At 39.5% G+C, this 16,803-nt stretch overlaps 1 protein-coding gene across 3 annotated transcripts in view; it reads left to right on the top strand.

Moving 5' to 3' along the window:
* HHAT (hedgehog acyltransferase) overlaps window positions 1–16,803 on the top strand; it is a 255,303-nt gene that overhangs the window by 35,667 nt on the left and 202,833 nt on the right. For all 3 annotated transcript variants that reach the window (XM_033094166.1, XM_033094165.1, XM_033094167.1), the window contains one exon: window positions 5,335–5,448. In XM_033094166.1, coding sequence (XP_032950057.1) covers window positions 5,335–5,448 — 114 coding nt within the window. The remainder of the gene's footprint in view (window positions 1–5,334; window positions 5,449–16,803) is intronic.

Raw genomic sequence — 16,803 nt, 5'->3', positions numbered from 1 at the left:
GACTCCGAGTATAGTAGTTCCTTTCCTTTCCTTTCCCCGAACCACCAATACAAGATACAGAACCACAAAGAACTTCCTTTTACTAGTCACACCCACCCTCCTCTTCCTTTCCCTAACTGATGGAAGCCACTGTTTTGTTTTACCTTTCATAATTTTGTTAATTTGGGAGTGTTATATAAATCATACAGTATGTAACCTTTTAGACTGCCCCCTCCCCCACCCCCATCCCCACACTTAGCGTAATGCCCTGGAGATCCATCCAAGTGGAGTGTATCAGTAGTTTATTCCTTTTCATTGCGTTGCTAGTCCATGGTATCGATGGACCACGGTTTAACCATTCAACCACTTGTTAAAGGACATTTTGGTTACTTCCAGTTTTTTGGCTATTACAAATAAATCTGATATGAGTATTTGTGTACAGGTTTTGTGTGTGCATATGTTTTAACTTCTCAGGGATAAATGCCCAGGAGTCTCATTACTGGGTTGTATGAGGTCCCTAGCCAGTCTGTCTCTTTTTTTCCATCTTGCAGAGTCTTTGGTTTGTCTTATAATTTACATCCAGGGCTTTTAGCTGTTCTTGGTGCAAGGGTTAGGGAGAAATGGGTGCATTATATGTTTCCTGGAACCAGAAGTCTCTGTGTTGAAGTATTTTAAAGTTAGTTTCAGACATCATAAAAAAGATGTCATTTTAGTAACAAGCAAATAAGTTTCTGCAGAGAGATGGCTGAGGCAGCGCACTGTGGGGAATGGGTGGTGGAGATGTGCCCTAAAGATGTGGTGAGTCCTGGTTCTTGTTCTTGTTTGTCTCTGTTCCCAGCCATGGAGGCACCTCAGCTACCATGACGGCTGACCATCCTAAGGCATACTCTGGGAGAGGAGTGTATAGAAAACCTACACTCTACTCCTCCTGTGTTTCTCCTTTACTCTGACACTACCATACTCACAACACTTCTGATACCAGTTATGTGGCAGGCTTTTCACACCAAGCAATTCTGTGAAACTAGCTTGGTATCCTACAATTTAACTCAATCCTGACACTATCTACCAGGAGATAGCATCAGATCCCACAGGTTAAGTGGTATGTCCTCCAAGACCATTCCACCCCCTCCCGCCTTCAGATGCCAACTGCAAGTGCAGGTTGTTACTTGTGCTTCTGATTGATTGGTTATAAATGGGAGGTTCCCATAACTACTACCTGGTGTTCAATTTATTTGCAAGAGTGGCTCACAGAACTTGGGAAGATACTTTACTTACTGCTTAGTGGTTTATTATAAAAGGATATGATAAAGGATACAGGTGGTTATCCAGATAAAAGAGACGCACAGGGCAAGATGTGGGGAGGAGCCTGGAGCTTCCATGCCCTCCCTGGGCCTGCCACTCTCCCAGCAACTCCACGTGTTTATCATCCTGGAAGCTCTCTGAACCCCGTACTTTCGGGATTTTTATGGCGACTTCGTCACAGGCCTGATCAATCATTAACTCCATCTCCAGCTCCTCTCCCCTCTCAGAAGAATGGGGAGTGGGGCTGAAAATTTTAAGCTTTTAGTCATGGCTTGGTCTTTATGGTGACGAGCTCCCACCCAAGAGCCCTCATTAGAACAAAAGACACTGCTATCACCCAGGAATCTCCAAGGGATTTAGGAACTCTGTGTCAGGAACCAGGGTCAACGATGAAGTATTAGAACAAACGATGCTCCTTGTGCTCCTATCATGTAGGAAATCACGTGGGTCTTAGGAGTTCTGTGCCAGGCCCCAGAGGCAGAGACATATACTTTCATATCAGTATATGTATTTTCTATTATTTCACAGGGAGAGCTCTCTTTGAGAGTTTGGGGAGGTAGGTATTGGGCAAAGGGGACAAATTGTAAAGGTGCATGGGAGAATTCTTCCATATACTCTGCCCACTTTCCTGGTCTTTCATGCATTGTGTAAAATTTAAGGAGAAAGTATCTGGGACTCTGAAGAGTTTCCCTCCTCTTCTGCTGTACCTGCATGGATGGCAAAAATGTTCATTTTTCCTTTTTCTCTCTTTTATCACTCTTTTCTTTCTTAATTGGCCTTCTGCCCTGGCCTTCAGCATTTTTGGATTCCATCTGTAATTCCAGTTTTCTAGTGTTTGCCCACCACAGAGATGTAAGGTATTAGCTAGTTTTCTTGAATGTGTGAAGACTTCCTAGGCAGAAAGCAAATTCTCTGAGTATGAGGGCCATGGCCCCAAAAGGGCTGGGAACCATTTTTTCCTCCATGTTCCTGTGATTCACATTGTCTTTTTGGTATTCTGGGGAGGTGACATTAATAGGATGGATGATTTATTAACATAGTTTGCATCTGGGGAATCTCATGAGCTTGTGTAATTTGCTGTCTAGTCATCCCATTCTATTACAGTTTTTTGGTCACCCTCCCTAACTTGTTTATCAGCCATATTAATTGTTACAGCTCATTTCTCCATATACCTTACAGAAGATGTGGTTGGTGTTTTTCTAGCTTAAGAACAGTGGGGAAAATATTATAGTTTTTGTACCTTTGCCTTCATACTAGAATTTGCTATTTAAAAAAATATGATTCATTCTTTGTTAGCTCTAGTAAGAAAGGGAGAAATATGGAATAGACAAAGCAGGGAGACAGAATCTACACAAGTCTGATCAAATATATGCGTATGTCTGGCATAATCTGGAGTAACTTCTAGGAAGTCACTTCTAGGTAGGTAGAGGTGTAACCAGAGGACCTTACTGAGTGTAGGTTGGCAGTTGGGTTGAAGAGATTCAAAGAATCTACCCATCTCAGTTAGGTTCTCTTGATGTAATTAAGTCATCAAGAGGTTTTCTGTTTTCTTCTTCCGAAAAACATCTCCCTGCCCCCATTATACCCTGGACCGATTTGCCAGGCTTAGATCATGAGGCTCAATTAAAGAGACTGGGACAGTAAACGGTAAAACAGTGAGTTTGTGCTAGTCCTGTTGGTGGCATTCCCTCCCCGTGAGCATTTTCTTCACCTGTGCAGGATGGTCAAGACATTTACTCGGAGACTTGATTTACACACACACACACACACAAAAGTTTTGTTAATGAACATTTTATCTTTGAGGAAATTTTGGCTGGGGAAAGAGTGTTGTCTCTGGAAATTGTGAGCAGTGAAACAATAGAGTTCAAATTATTTTAGGACTTCTGTTGAAAGAAAAAGAAAACTCTTCCAGCAATTGTTAAATGAATCATTAGCCTGAGTTCATGAGAGAGCAGCACTGCATGTGTGCAGAATTCCTACAAATACGTCCGCCTTTTCTTTCTCCTTTGGCCCTTAAGGAGCTTGCTGCCTTTGAATGTGCAGGGAAACATTTCTGGGTTCAAGTAGCTTATAAAGGTTTTCTCTGTTTACAGATAACTTTTGCTCAGTGTAATTAGGAATTACGTATGGTCTCAAAATAATATGTACATAATTCTATTTAGAAGATAAAAACACAAAATGTCTAGTATGTTTTCTTTTTCTTTTTTTGGCAAAATTCTGGATATGAGGGTAAAGAAAACAGGATATATATTCAGCTCTCCACTGTTTTCTCAATCTGAGGAGAAGAGAGGTATGGTAATGAAAAATACAGACTGGTAGGTAAGGTAGATCATTTTCTATTTGGTTTTGACATACATAAATACCGCGTTTCCCCAAAAATAAGACCTAGCTGGACAATCAGCTCTAATGCGTCTTTTGGAGCAAAAATTAATATAAGACCCAGTCTTATTTTACTAAAATATAAGATCGGGTCTTATATAATATAATATAATATAATATAATATAATATAATATAATATAATATAATATAATGTGAGACCGAGTCTTATATTAATTTTTGCTCCAAAAGATGCATTAAAGGTGATTGTCCAGCTAGGTCTTATTTTTGGGGAAACGGTAGATGCACTTGTAAAGGTGTTCTAATGTAAACACTCACTGCCTCCATTATCCAGTTCTAGAACATTCCTTGGACTGCCCTAGCTGGTGTTTTCCTCCATTTCATTTTCCTCCACTGAATAGACTTATTTCAGAGTAGTGTTCTTCAAAGTGAATTATTTTCATAACGCTTTTATTATAAAGCTAGAGGTAGATTGCAATCAGAAGAAAAATTTCCTCCCAAGTATGTTGATCAAATTTCTGTCGAGACAACAGAATTCTGTCCAGTTAGTTTAAGCTGAAAGGAATTTATCGCAGGGATTTAAGGAGATTTCAGAATATAGTCAAAGGAATGGTAGGGACGAGGCACTAAGTAAGCTTCCAGGAGCAATTCCCAGAATGACCTTGCAGAACTGGGGGCTGCTGCCCAGTTCCCAGCTTGAGAAATAGCAAAAACTGCCACACCAAGGAAGCTGCTATACCTCTGGACTCACTGGAACCTGGAGTATCAGTGCTGCTGCGGAGCCACCAAAGGGCCTCTGCCACCATTCTTTCAGAAGAGTCTCACAGCCCATACGTCTTTATGTTCTTTTCACCTTCAAAGTCTGTGTGTGTGTTCACCAGACTACGTCATATGCAGACATGCTAAGTGTAGGGAATTCTGGGAAATGTAGTATTCTGTTTTCCAACATCCACCATATAGGAAGTCATTCTGGAAGGGGGTTGGAGGAGTGTTGATTGAGTCAATTGGCAATATCTGCCATATAGAGCAGATATTTTAATTTGAGGAGACGTTTAGGATTGTTGCTTTCCCATGGCATTTTAGATATTGGAGTTTTTCTGAATGCTGATGTTTCCCTTTTCTTAACTAGAATCACTCTTTTTTTTTTTTTTGTCCACGGTTTTTAGAACCTTTCTGTTTTCCTTTCTTTTGACTAGGTTTGGGGATTCTTGAACAACTCAGCTCTCCCAGACTTTACCTATGAGTATTTCTACCTGTTTCAAGAAGTGCAGCTTGAAAATCCCTGGATTTATGTGTTTGGGGCTATCAAAGTAAAATAGAGTTGTCTTTTGTATACATATTTGTATATTTACTTTTATTTATATATTTACTTTACAAATATGCACGTAGTACTTCATAAGTAACAGGAACTTATTCCAAGTGTTATTTATTCCAAGTATTCCAAGTGTTTTCTATATTTTAATTTATTTGTCTTATAATTAAATCACAAATAGTCCTCTATTATAATAGTATTCTATTTTGTCTATCTCTTTAGAGGGAGTAATTCATATATCAGAGAGTAGGCCTTGAATTGGTGAAGATAGTCTGCAGAGCAGATAATCCACTAGAAATAGTTTGTGAGTTTATGTTCTCTAACTATGATTAACTGCGGTTTGTGTTCTGCCTCAGACATGTACTGAAATCCCTCTGTTAAATTCCATTTTTGGACTATTTAGGACCGGACCGACTTTGAGTGGAGCTTCTGGATGGAGTGGGGGAAGCAGCGGCTGGTGTGGCTTCTCCTTGGGCACCTGGCTGTCTCTCAAACGGCCAACCAGATCGCAAGGAAGGTAGGCTTCTGTGCATAATTTCTTTTTAAGCCTCTTTTTCCTTTGCTGTTTGTGTAGAGAGTCCTGAAGTAGGAATCAATAGACATGGGTATTAGTCTCGGAAGCCTGGAAAAGATGAGAAAGAATGATCATTAAGCCATTTAAGATAAAGGTTTTATACATTCTTATCCTACACTTACTTCCTCCAAGTTATTTTTCAAACCAATGAATATAAAGGTTTTAAAGTAAAACTTCAGATGGTGTTCTTTAAGATTATTTCTAATCAAATGATCTTATAAAAAAAACTGCCTGTTGTTGAGAATCTATGTGATTTCATTATAAATTAAAAAGAAAGTAAAGTGAATGATTTTATAAAGAAGTGGGAATAATTTTTTTTTTGAGTCCATATCACGTAGAATTTTATTTTTGCTTAGATAACAGGTTGAACTTTATTCTATAGTAATGGGATGCGATTGACAGATTCTGAAACAGGAATAAGTGATTAGAGATATCATTTAAGAAGATTATTATAATAGGATAGATAGGTTTTTTTTGTTTGTAACTTCTGAATGTGACATAATGTCCCATTCAGACATTATGTCTGATCACATGGGATCACAATGGGATCACAAGTCCCATGATCACATGGGATCACAATGGGATCACAAGTCCCATGCTTACAATTCCTAATTATAATTCCTATTATATACCCTATTTCTGAACATCTTGGTTTTTCTTCAGCTGCTCTGATTACTCCTTTATTCAGAACTACTTATTGATGATATACCATGTTCCAGGCATGTGCGTAGGGCATGAAAAATGAATGCTATATCACTATTAGCTTAAACGAGTTTACAGTCTATTTGAGACTTGAAAGTAAATAATTTTAATAAAGCATTACAAATATATTTTTAAAATGTCATTGTTTCCCAAGTTTCCATTTTTTTATTCTCCTAGTTACGTATTTCCTGTCTACTCGTTATTAGCCTTTTCTGTCAGTACGGTTGAATATATACACACACATGCTGCCCCTGGTTTAATAGTATAACTGCATTCCTCAGACTGGATAACATGTATCCATCATTATTGTGTCATGTAGAGTATTTTCACTGCCCTAAAAATCCTCTGTGCTCTGCCTAGTCATCCTTCCCTCCTCCCCTACCCCTGGCTTGCACTCACGATCTTTTTACTGTCTCCGTACATAAGCCTTTTCCAGAATGCCGTATAGTTGCAACTTCATTCCTTTTTAAGGCCAAACAATATTACATTGTATGTGTATACTATAATTTGTTATGCATTCATTAGTTGAAGGACATATGGGTTGTTTCCACTTTTTGGTTATTAAATAATGCTGATATGAATGTTTTATGTATATGTTTATGTGTGGACATATGTTTTTATTTCTTGTGGGTGTGCGCCTCGGAGTGGAATTACTGGGCCCTATGGTAATTCTATGAGCATCCACTAACCTGTTTTCTACAGTGGCTGCACCATTTACATTCTCACCAGCCATGGACCAGAGCTGTACTTTTTCTTGCCGACACTTGATCTTTTTTAGTTGTTTTATTATGACCAGCTTAGTGCGTGTGAAGTGTGTATCATTCTGGATTTGATTTGCATTTCTCTAATGACTAACGATGTTGAGCATCTTTCCATGTGCTTGTTGCTCATTTGTGTATATTCTTTGGAGAAATGTTTATTCAAATCCATTGTCCATTTTTCTTTTTATTGGGTTGTTTGTCTTGTTGAATAGTAAGCGTTCTCACTATATTCTGGATCTGATATTTGATTTGAAAATATTTTCTCGTATTTTTTAGGTTGTCTTTTCCCTTTTTTTAAATTAGTTTCAGGTGTACAAAACAATGTAATAGTTAGACATTTATCATTTATATCCCTCACAAAGTGATAACCCCCCTCCCTGTCTACTACCCCTCTGACATCGCATACAGCCATTACATTTCCACTGTCTCTATTGTTAATGCTGTTCTCCAAGGAAGTGGGAATAATTTTGATGTCAAGTCACTTATGCGGCAGTAACTGTTGCAGATCAGAATTCCAGTAGTATTTCACTCTTGCCTTAGCTGGATTAGAGAGCAAGAGATTCCTCCAAGTGGATGTTTGAAAAGCACTTGAGGCTGACTTGAGACCCTCTTCTATGTGTTTAGCTACCAAGGGACCTGAGATATTCAGGAGGGTCTTTCTCTTTCTGTAGGGGTGGGGCCAGGCTTTGTCTCGCGTCCTCAGATACCTGCTTCTTGCCTCTGTAGATTCCTGTTCCAACAGTAATGAGTCTGTGCTTGGAAATCTACCCAGTAAAAAAAACCCACAAAAAACACAGCCAAAAACTGACTCGCAAATCAAGCCAGGAAAAATGTTGGATTCATAGAGGTTCATGGCCGTGGAGAAACGGAAGGGACAGAAATGGCAGGAGCCTTTGGGAAGCATAGACCAGAATGTGAGACTGAGAAAACAGGGTGACATGTGGTTAGAGATGGGCACTGAACTAGAGCTACTTTTTAGCTCTTTCCTGAAAATTGGTACTTTCTGGGCTGGCTTCTCATCCTAGAATATAGGAAACTCTAACAGCACACTAACTATCTTTGTTTTAAATATGATATTAATTACTTTTTTGTACTAAAATTTCCATCTTCTAAAGTAGCAAAAACTAAAATATTAGATGCTCTCAGATATGAATGTATTTTAGCATTTCATATGTCTTTTTTCAGTTTTATTGAGTTATAACTGACGTACAGCACTGTATAAGTTTAGTGTGTACAGCATAATGACTTGACTTACATATATGGCCAAGTGGTTACCACAGTAAGTTTAGTTAACATCCGTCATCTCATGTGTGTGTGTTATGTGCCATTGAGTCGGTGACCCTATGAATGAGTGTCATCCAGTGTCCTGTCCTCACAGCCCTTTTCACCCCTGGAGACTCAAGCCTATGGCTTCTTTTATAGTCAGTCCATCTCCTATTTGGCCTTCCCCTTTTCCTGCTGCCTTCTGTTTTCCCCAGCATTATTATCTTTTCCAAAGAACCTGCCTTCTCATGATGTGCCCAAAGTAGGATGACTTCAGTTTTGTCACTTTTGCCTCCAGCGATGTTTCAGGCTTAATTTGCTCTGGGACCCACTTGTTCATCTTTCTGGTGGCCCAGGGTAAGCATAGAGCATATAAATGAATCATCTCATATAGATGCAAGAAAAAAAAATGTTTCTTTTCCTTGTGATGAGAACTTTTAGGATCTATTCTGTTAGCAACTTTTCAATATACCATACAGCAGTGTTAACAATAGTTATCATGTTGTACATGATATTTCCAGTACTTATTTGTCTTATAACTGGAAGTTTGTACCTTTTGACCACCTTTATCCAATTTCATATAACTTTCTGAGCAAACCTACTAATAAATAATATATATATATTTTTTGTATTCCTAAACTAGTAATGAATGTATCTACTTCAGCCTTCATTAATGAGTTTCTTTTCTTCCACACATTTGTTTGGTGGTTTATTTATTTATTTTTATTTTTTAAGACTTCAAGATTTCTAGAAATTTTACATTTTCATTTTTAGCACAAAGTTTCTCTGCCCATAGGTAAATGACTTACTACCCCAGGTCTCAGTTTTCCCATCTGTAAAATGAATGGCTTAATACGTTCTTTTCTACCTCTGTGAAAGGAAGATGAAATGGTTTGAGGAAGATCTGTGAAATGCCTCCAGGATCACTACTGCTGTTGTGGATAAGGACCAGTTACAGGGTAGTGGAAGAGCGCGGGATGATGCATTGGGTCCTGGACTTTCTCTCCTGTTAACTTTCTAACCTTAGGAAAGCTTTTCACCACTGAATCTTAACTCATCGTTTTCTGTGTAGTAGGGTTGATGAGACAATATTTTCCCCACTTAAATACAGTGAGCTTCCTTTGTTTAAAAAAATCATTAAAAAGTAAAGGATGAAACATGGAAAAGTTAGGACAAAGAAAAAGCACAAAAGAAATGGCAGAGATAAATTATACAAATATATCAGTAATCACAATCAATATGCATGGACCCAGTTCTCCCCCTCCCTCCCAAAAGATTTTTCAGGCTGGATAAAAGAAAAACAAGCAGAAATAAAGGAAAATAAACAAAGAAATAAAACAGAGTCCAGAGATGTTCTTCTTAGCAAGATATACTTAAAACAGAAGTTTGAGCATAAAAGGATGGGAAAAGATGTTCCAGAGAAATATAAGACTCTTCGCCTGCCCACACAAGTACTGGTGCAGTTTTATTAACAACGGGCAAGAAGCATTATTAGTGACAAAGAGGGTATTGTTTAATGGCAAAGAGTTCATTTTGTTGGGAAAACAATTTTAAGTTTGTTTGCTTCAAAAATATATAAAGTACAAGGTGATCAGTACCATAAAGATAAAGAAATAAACCAATGATTGTAGGGAGAGATTTTAACATAATTTCATCACTAATTGATAGAAAAAAACAGTAAGAGCAATATAATTAATAAGCTTGGTATAAGACACATGTAAATTATTGCCTCTAACAACTCTAGAATTTACATTCTTTTAAAGAACACATAGAATATTTATAAAAATTCACCACATACTTGACCATGAAGTAATTTTCAACAGATTTTAAAGGATGTGTTTCATGTAGGTTACGTTCTCCAAGGTAACTGCAGTGCAATTAAGTTGGAAACCCATGACAAGATGATCTGAAAACTCTAATTCATTTAGAAATTTAAAAAGAAAACATACTTTTAAATAATTCATAGGTCAAAAAAGAGATCATACTGGAAATCAGAAAATAGTTAGAAATAAATGAAAAATATATTACATATCAAAACTTGTAGAGTGTGGCTAGAATGGTACTTAATTGGAGACCATAACCCTACGTACCATATTAAAAAAGAAGAAAGGTTGACAATTAATGACCTAAGCACACAGCTTAAGTTATAAAAGAACAGCAGAAAAAAAGAAACAAGAAAGAAAAAGGAAGGAAAGAACAAAAATAAGAGCAGACATTAATGAAATAATCAATGGTAAGATTGGTGAAGGGAAAAAAAAAAGAAAATGCACAAATAACCAGTATTAGGTATAGAGAAGCAGATGAAAAAAATATAGTAAGAAAATATTTTGTACAACTTTATGCCAATACTTTTGAAAACTTTGGCAAAGCAGGCAAATTTCTAGAAAATATAACTTACCAAAACAGGCTCATGAAGAAATAGAAGGACCAAATAGTATTATAACCATGAAAAGCAATTTGTAAAGAAAACACTAGCCTAATAACACCGTGACTTCTGCCAAACATGCAAGGCATAACGTATTTAATTTTTTCCCAGACTTTTTCAGGAAAGAGAAAAAGGGGGAACATTCATTTCATGAAGATAGCATGAAATGTATACCAAAGTCGGAGGATATGCTCTACCAGATATTATGACTTATATAAAGATATAATAATTAGGACATTGTTACAGTGACACCAGCATAGACAACTAGACTAATGGAAATACCTGTACATAGAAGGAAACGTGATTCGTGACAGAACTGGCATTTCAGATTTGTGTGGAAAAGATGAACTAGTCAAGAAACAGTGCTGACACAATTGTTTAGTCATATTAAAAAGAAATGAATTGAGTAATTACCTCATGCCATACACAATCACTTTCACGGTGAATTAATAAGGACTTAAAATGAAAAACTAAAGTATAAAACTTTTAGAAAGGATGATACAGGAGAATATCTCTTGATATGAGGGCAGAGAAAGATTTCTTAAACAAGACACACAAAATACAAATTGTAAAGGAAAAATTGATACATTTACATTCAAACTAAGAGCTTGCCCACCTAACCCCCACGAGAATGTGAAATGTATAATAGATGAATTCTGTGTTGTTGGCTGGACGTTCCTTCCTCTTTCCAAACTTCCTCCATTTTCAGCTGTTATTGTACACCTCCCAGAAATCTACCTGGATTAGGACATATCCCTCCATTTAATTCGCCTATAACTTTGAGTTAAGGCCCTTTCCATTTTAGGAGGCAGTGTTTGGAGTGGCTCGAAGCACTTGGATTCACACATGTTTGCTGCTTTGAAGCTGGGCAGCCACAAGCAAGTTAATTAATGTCTTTGAGCCTGTTTTCTCACTTGTGTAATCGTGATGGTAGTGCTTGCTTCTTGGGGTAGTCCGATGGTCCAGTCCGATGTATTTTAAGGTTACGCTCACATGTGATGAAAGCCAAGTAAGTGCTGGCTGCTGCAGTCATCTGCTGGCGTTTAGCGTGTGCTGAGCCTGTGGTCTGCTCGTGTCCCTGAGAGTGGCCCCTCCGCAGTGTTCAAGAAAGGAGATTCCCAAGCCTCTGAGGATGGAGGCTTTCTGTTGCATTATACCAACATTCCTCTCAGGATTGTCTTTCACTGACCCTGTTTCAAGTGTGTACTGGGTCCTGGGGGAAGGGGTGGGAAACAGGGCCCCTTCCTTTGGGGAGTTGAGTGAGAAGTTACCTAGGAAATCAGATGCTGATCTCAGTCCTGGACCTGGTGGTCGGTTGGGTGCCTGAGGTAAGGACTGGGCCACATCTGCCTTGGGGTGTCCGGGAAGGCTTCCCAGGAGCTGCAGCTTGACGGAAGTAGAGTTGTTTGCTTATTTCAGCTTCCTGCATCTCATTACCAGCCATGGGTTGACAGGTGGACCTGTCTTTTTATCTGCAGAGCCCATCTTACCTCTCAAGTCAGTAGGAGGTGTCTTAGCATTCTTCTTGGAATGAGGCAGAGTTCACACTGAATTGTGTGTGTGGTGTGTGTGTGTGTGTGTGTGTGTGTGTGTGTGTCTCTCCCATCGCCTTTGGACCACAGGTTTGATTTGTGTGACAGCTGGTGGGCAGGGTTCCGGCTGTGGCTGGGGGCACAGTGCTCTCTTTGTCTGAGTCTGCTTGGCCCTGATATAAGTATGAACCACAGCTTTGGCGCCATTAGCTCCGTGCTTTCACCACCTGGACTAGGAATTCCAGATGGCCTAAATTCGGGTGGGTGTTTTGGTACTTGGGGTGGAAGATTTGGGCTGGCATTCTTTTGTTTCCCCATCTTTGGAGGCATTGTGAACTGTGGACAGTGCTGTGCATAGCCAGCTGTTAGCAATTCTTGCTCTTAAAACCCTGAAGCCCTGAAGGATGCTCCCATCTCCATCTAATACGGAATCTCAGCTCTTCCTTTGTAAGCCCAGCCCCCTCCCAGACAGAGGCAGGTTATTTTCAAAAGTGTGATTTTTTTTCCCTTCCTTCTTCCCTCCCTCCCTCCCTCCCTCCCTCCCTTCCTCATCCCTCCTTCCCTCCCTCTTTTCTTTCTTCCTTTCTACCATGACAAGTAATAAAACTTTCCATTGAGCTCCTTGGCCGAGGTTGAATGCCTTTTCTCTGGGCAGGGCTCTCTCTGGGTTTTGGTGAGACTGCGTCAGGGGCTAGTGCCCTTGGAGGGGAGGCTGAGTAACAGCTCTGAGCTTTGGCTGTGGGTTTGTTATGATTGGATTGTCTGTTGGGTGGGTCAGACAGTTGCCTCCTTTCTTGAACACCCATGTGGCCTCCTTGCCACCTGAGACATTGTGTTCTCTGCCCTCAGAACTACAACTAACCCTATGTGAACGTTGTGAGAAGGCTGGCCTGGTGTGGGGGCTGAGGGTGGGAGCTGTTGCTAACCACAGAGCAGAGTTTTTACCTCTGGCTGGCAGAACCCACAACCAGCTGAGCTCATCAGCTATAGGACTGAAAAGCAAGGTCCCATGGTGTTGGCTGAGATGAATAAACTAACCTCTGGAGGACCGTGGTGAATAGGCTCTATCTTCCAGCATATTCCTGAAACCACACACCTCATCAGAATCTCATGCACTACTGGTTTTCCTGGAGCTCGCCCCTTCCACCTCCATCAGTGCATATCTAGGGAGGGATGAAGTTTGCTTTGTAGGGGCCCACTGGCCTTTGCTCCCAGGAAAAACAGGCTAGAATACAGGTGTTTGGACTCTGGGATGGTTTTGTTTTTTCCCCTGTTTGTCTAGGGAGATCTTCGTTTGGATCTATTTTTTAGTAACACTTGCAATTGATTATGTAGTATGTAATAAATTATGCCATGCAGAAGGATTATTGATTGACTCCTTTTATTTGTTTCTCAAACAATACCCTCACTGAGTGGTTTTTGGGCAGATGTACAAAAAGAATTAATACACAGCTAATGAGGGAAACCACTCAGACACATCCTATTCTCACTCCGTGCCCACAGCATAGAACAAGCTAAAGTGGAAGAGAAGTAGACATGGTGTGAGGGGGCGAATTGTCAGCCAGCTCTTCCTGTGGCTGGGTCCTGACTCCCTGTGAAGAAGACTGAAGAATATAGATTCACAAAAGAAAGGAAGGCAAGTCCGTGGTCTTTTTTCAGGGGTGCTGATTTCAGCCTTGGAAATGTGCCAGCTCAGTTGGTTTGTCTCTGGGAAGACGTCTTTGGGTTTGATGGCAGCAGGTTCAATCACAGGGGTCCGCGTTCGTCGTTTGGTGGCTGTGCTCTATCAATTGTGAACTATTTGAGATTTCCCCCAACACAAAAGACCCCTGTGAGTGGAAAACAGGCAGTAGGCAGTGAGATGTGAAACGAGTCCCTTCTGTTTCATCTGCATTGGCAAAGCAAGCTTCGTTTATAAGGGGTTAAGTGGTACAAATCAAGAGTTTGGAGAACATCAGGTTTTCACATTAGTGGACTAAAAATCTCAAAATTTTAGTCCTAATTTTTTGTTAGTTCTTAGTCATAACTATCAGATTAAATCCCAAGATTTGGGGAAGCATATCCATTCGTCCATCCATCCATCCTTCCCTCCCTCCCATATTTATGAAACACTTGCTATATGCTAGGTATCATGTCAAATTCTTGGCTTACATTATTGTACTATGAACAAGACGGTATTATCCTGCTAAGTAGAGTAGGTCCCCTTCCCCCATTTTGAAAAATGGTTGAGTGTAAACAGGGAGCAGTGGGAACAGAGGGCAAGGTTGCCTACCTCATGCAGTCTGGGACAGTAAGCTCTGTCCCATCAGAAAGGCCATATATTCCTAGTCTAGCTTTATATCTACTGCCACAAGAATAGAGTATACCTTTTTCTTATTGTTTGTTAGGCTTTTAAAAAGTCTCTCCTCTTCCCCTGCCTTCCTTTTTTTGTCTCCTTTTAGAAACTGACGAGCCTGAAATAAAGAGAGTTAACAGGGTCAGGATAGTTCTGATGGGCTGGCATTGGGTGTCCCAGCAGAGTTCACTCAACCTGTCCTATGCTCAAGCTTCAGGGTGCTCACACTTTGATATCCTTTAAAGAGCGCTGTGCGTGCAAATTAAAGCCGCCGTGAGACGCCACTGCATACCTACCACAATGGCTCAGCTGAAATAGAGGAACAACACCAGATGCTGGTGAAGACGGGAATGAACTGGATCGCTCTCATACACTGCTGGTGGGACTGTAAGATCGCCACTCTGGAAAACTGTCTGGTCGTCGCTCCTAGAACTAAACATGTAACTGTCATGCAACCTAGCAAGTGCATGCTTGGGCGTTTATCCCAGAGAAATGCAAACTTATTTTTACACAAAACCTGTACATGTATGTTCATATCAGTTTTATTCATAATAGCCCCAAACTGGTTAAACTGTGGTATGTCCACATCATGAAATACTATACAGCAATAAAATGGAGTAAAGCTTTGACACCTGCAGAAACTTGAACGAATCTCCAAGGAATTATGCTGAGTGAAAAAGGTGAATCCCACAGGTTACATACTATAACCTTTGAAATGAGGCGTGGATGGTTATTCATGCTACATCAGGATTTTAGTGGTGTTTTGGCGATGGGATTCCAGTTGCATTTTTATGGACAAAGTATGAAAATCACTATTTTAGTGGGGTTCTAATTTATACAATGGTTTTTTTTATAGCTTATTCTGTTGCATTGTTCCTTCTTTTCCTTTTCATCACCTGTCTGCCGTGGATGTATGGAGTAGAGTTGCCTTTACCCACTGGGAAGAATGAGGGGGTGATAGATAGGAGGGTTAGTAGAGAATAGGAGCTTAATGTGAGAGCGTGTTCTGTCATGTCTTAGAGAGAATGTACTATTTGGCACGAGGAAGACAATGGGGGATGAGACTATGGGACAAGGTTGTGTGCCCCCAAGGTTGCTTTTGTGAGCACAGTTAAATTCATCAGAGACTCTATCAAGCAGCACTTGCACAGCACTGTTAACTAGTTCCTGAATGTTTGTTCAACTTTTTAAGTTGAAGCAGCTTACGTCTGTTGTTAAGTTCCCAGAAAACAGGCTTTTCCCAAATGGATCAAAGAGCACTTAATAAAAATGTAACTGTGTATGTCTATGTACGTAGCATGGGAAAGAAGTCCAAGTGGTAAATGCTGTAGGTCATGTTGAAAAAGAACCCTTTTTTTTTGTTTGTTTTCATTTGTTATAACTACTTCTTAAAATAGTCCTTGGTGACTTTGTTCCTTATAATTATACTCTGCCCAGAGGTGAGTGTTCGGGGGAAAGTTTGAAGCAAATTTATGTGGCTGTTTTCTGTGGGTAGTAGGATGCAAAAATAGTAAAAATGAACTGCAGATTTCTCTGATTTTCTTAGAACTTAAAAGTCACCTGATGTAGTCGCTCATTTAAAATGTTCTCTCTTGAGCCGGAGTGTAAGTTTCGGAGAATTTGTACTTTGGCAATATTTTGGAAGAGTTAGCATCTAAGGATGGGATTTACAATTTGCAGTCCACATCTGCCTTTCCCTTAAAGAAATCTTATTTTTACAAGAAGACCTAAATTCAAACAGAGCCCACTTTTCAACTAGGTGTATTCTTGGAAACCATCTTTTGAAATGCATGCTGAAAAGACACACCGCATTTCCCTATAGGAATAACAACTAGTATTTCTAGTGTCTTTACTATGTATGCAGACACTTTTATGAGCATTTTACCTGTATTTACTTAATCCTCACAACCTCCTCCTGAGGTAGATACTGGTATTATCCTAATTTTATATATGAAAAATCTGAGGCACCTAGAGATTAAGTAACTTGACCGGGATCACACAGCGAGTTAATGGGGACACTAGGATTCGTATAGGCATTTGGACTTCAAAGCTTGAGTAATTAGACCACTGTGCTACGTTGCCTCTCAAACAATGTTAAAACATTATTGTAGTTTTTAAGTAAGGGTTTTCCAGCCAGGTATGACCAAGAGTGTATCATAAAAGCAAAGACATGTTAATTTATCTATTTAGTTATTCACTGTCCATCACTATAAAATGTGGTAATTAAATAGAAAGCTATTCTCTGATTCTCCTAAAATAGGGGTCTAAATGTTTCAATGA

The sequence above is a fragment of the Rhinolophus ferrumequinum genome, chromosome 22 (genome assembly GCF_004115265.2).
Source record: "Rhinolophus ferrumequinum isolate MPI-CBG mRhiFer1 chromosome 22, mRhiFer1_v1.p, whole genome shotgun sequence".
NCBI classification, from domain to species: Eukaryota; Metazoa; Chordata; class Mammalia; order Chiroptera; family Rhinolophidae; genus Rhinolophus; species Rhinolophus ferrumequinum.
The sequence above is the reverse complement of the archived record's forward strand: the minus strand, read 5'-3'. Positions and strand labels throughout refer to the sequence as shown.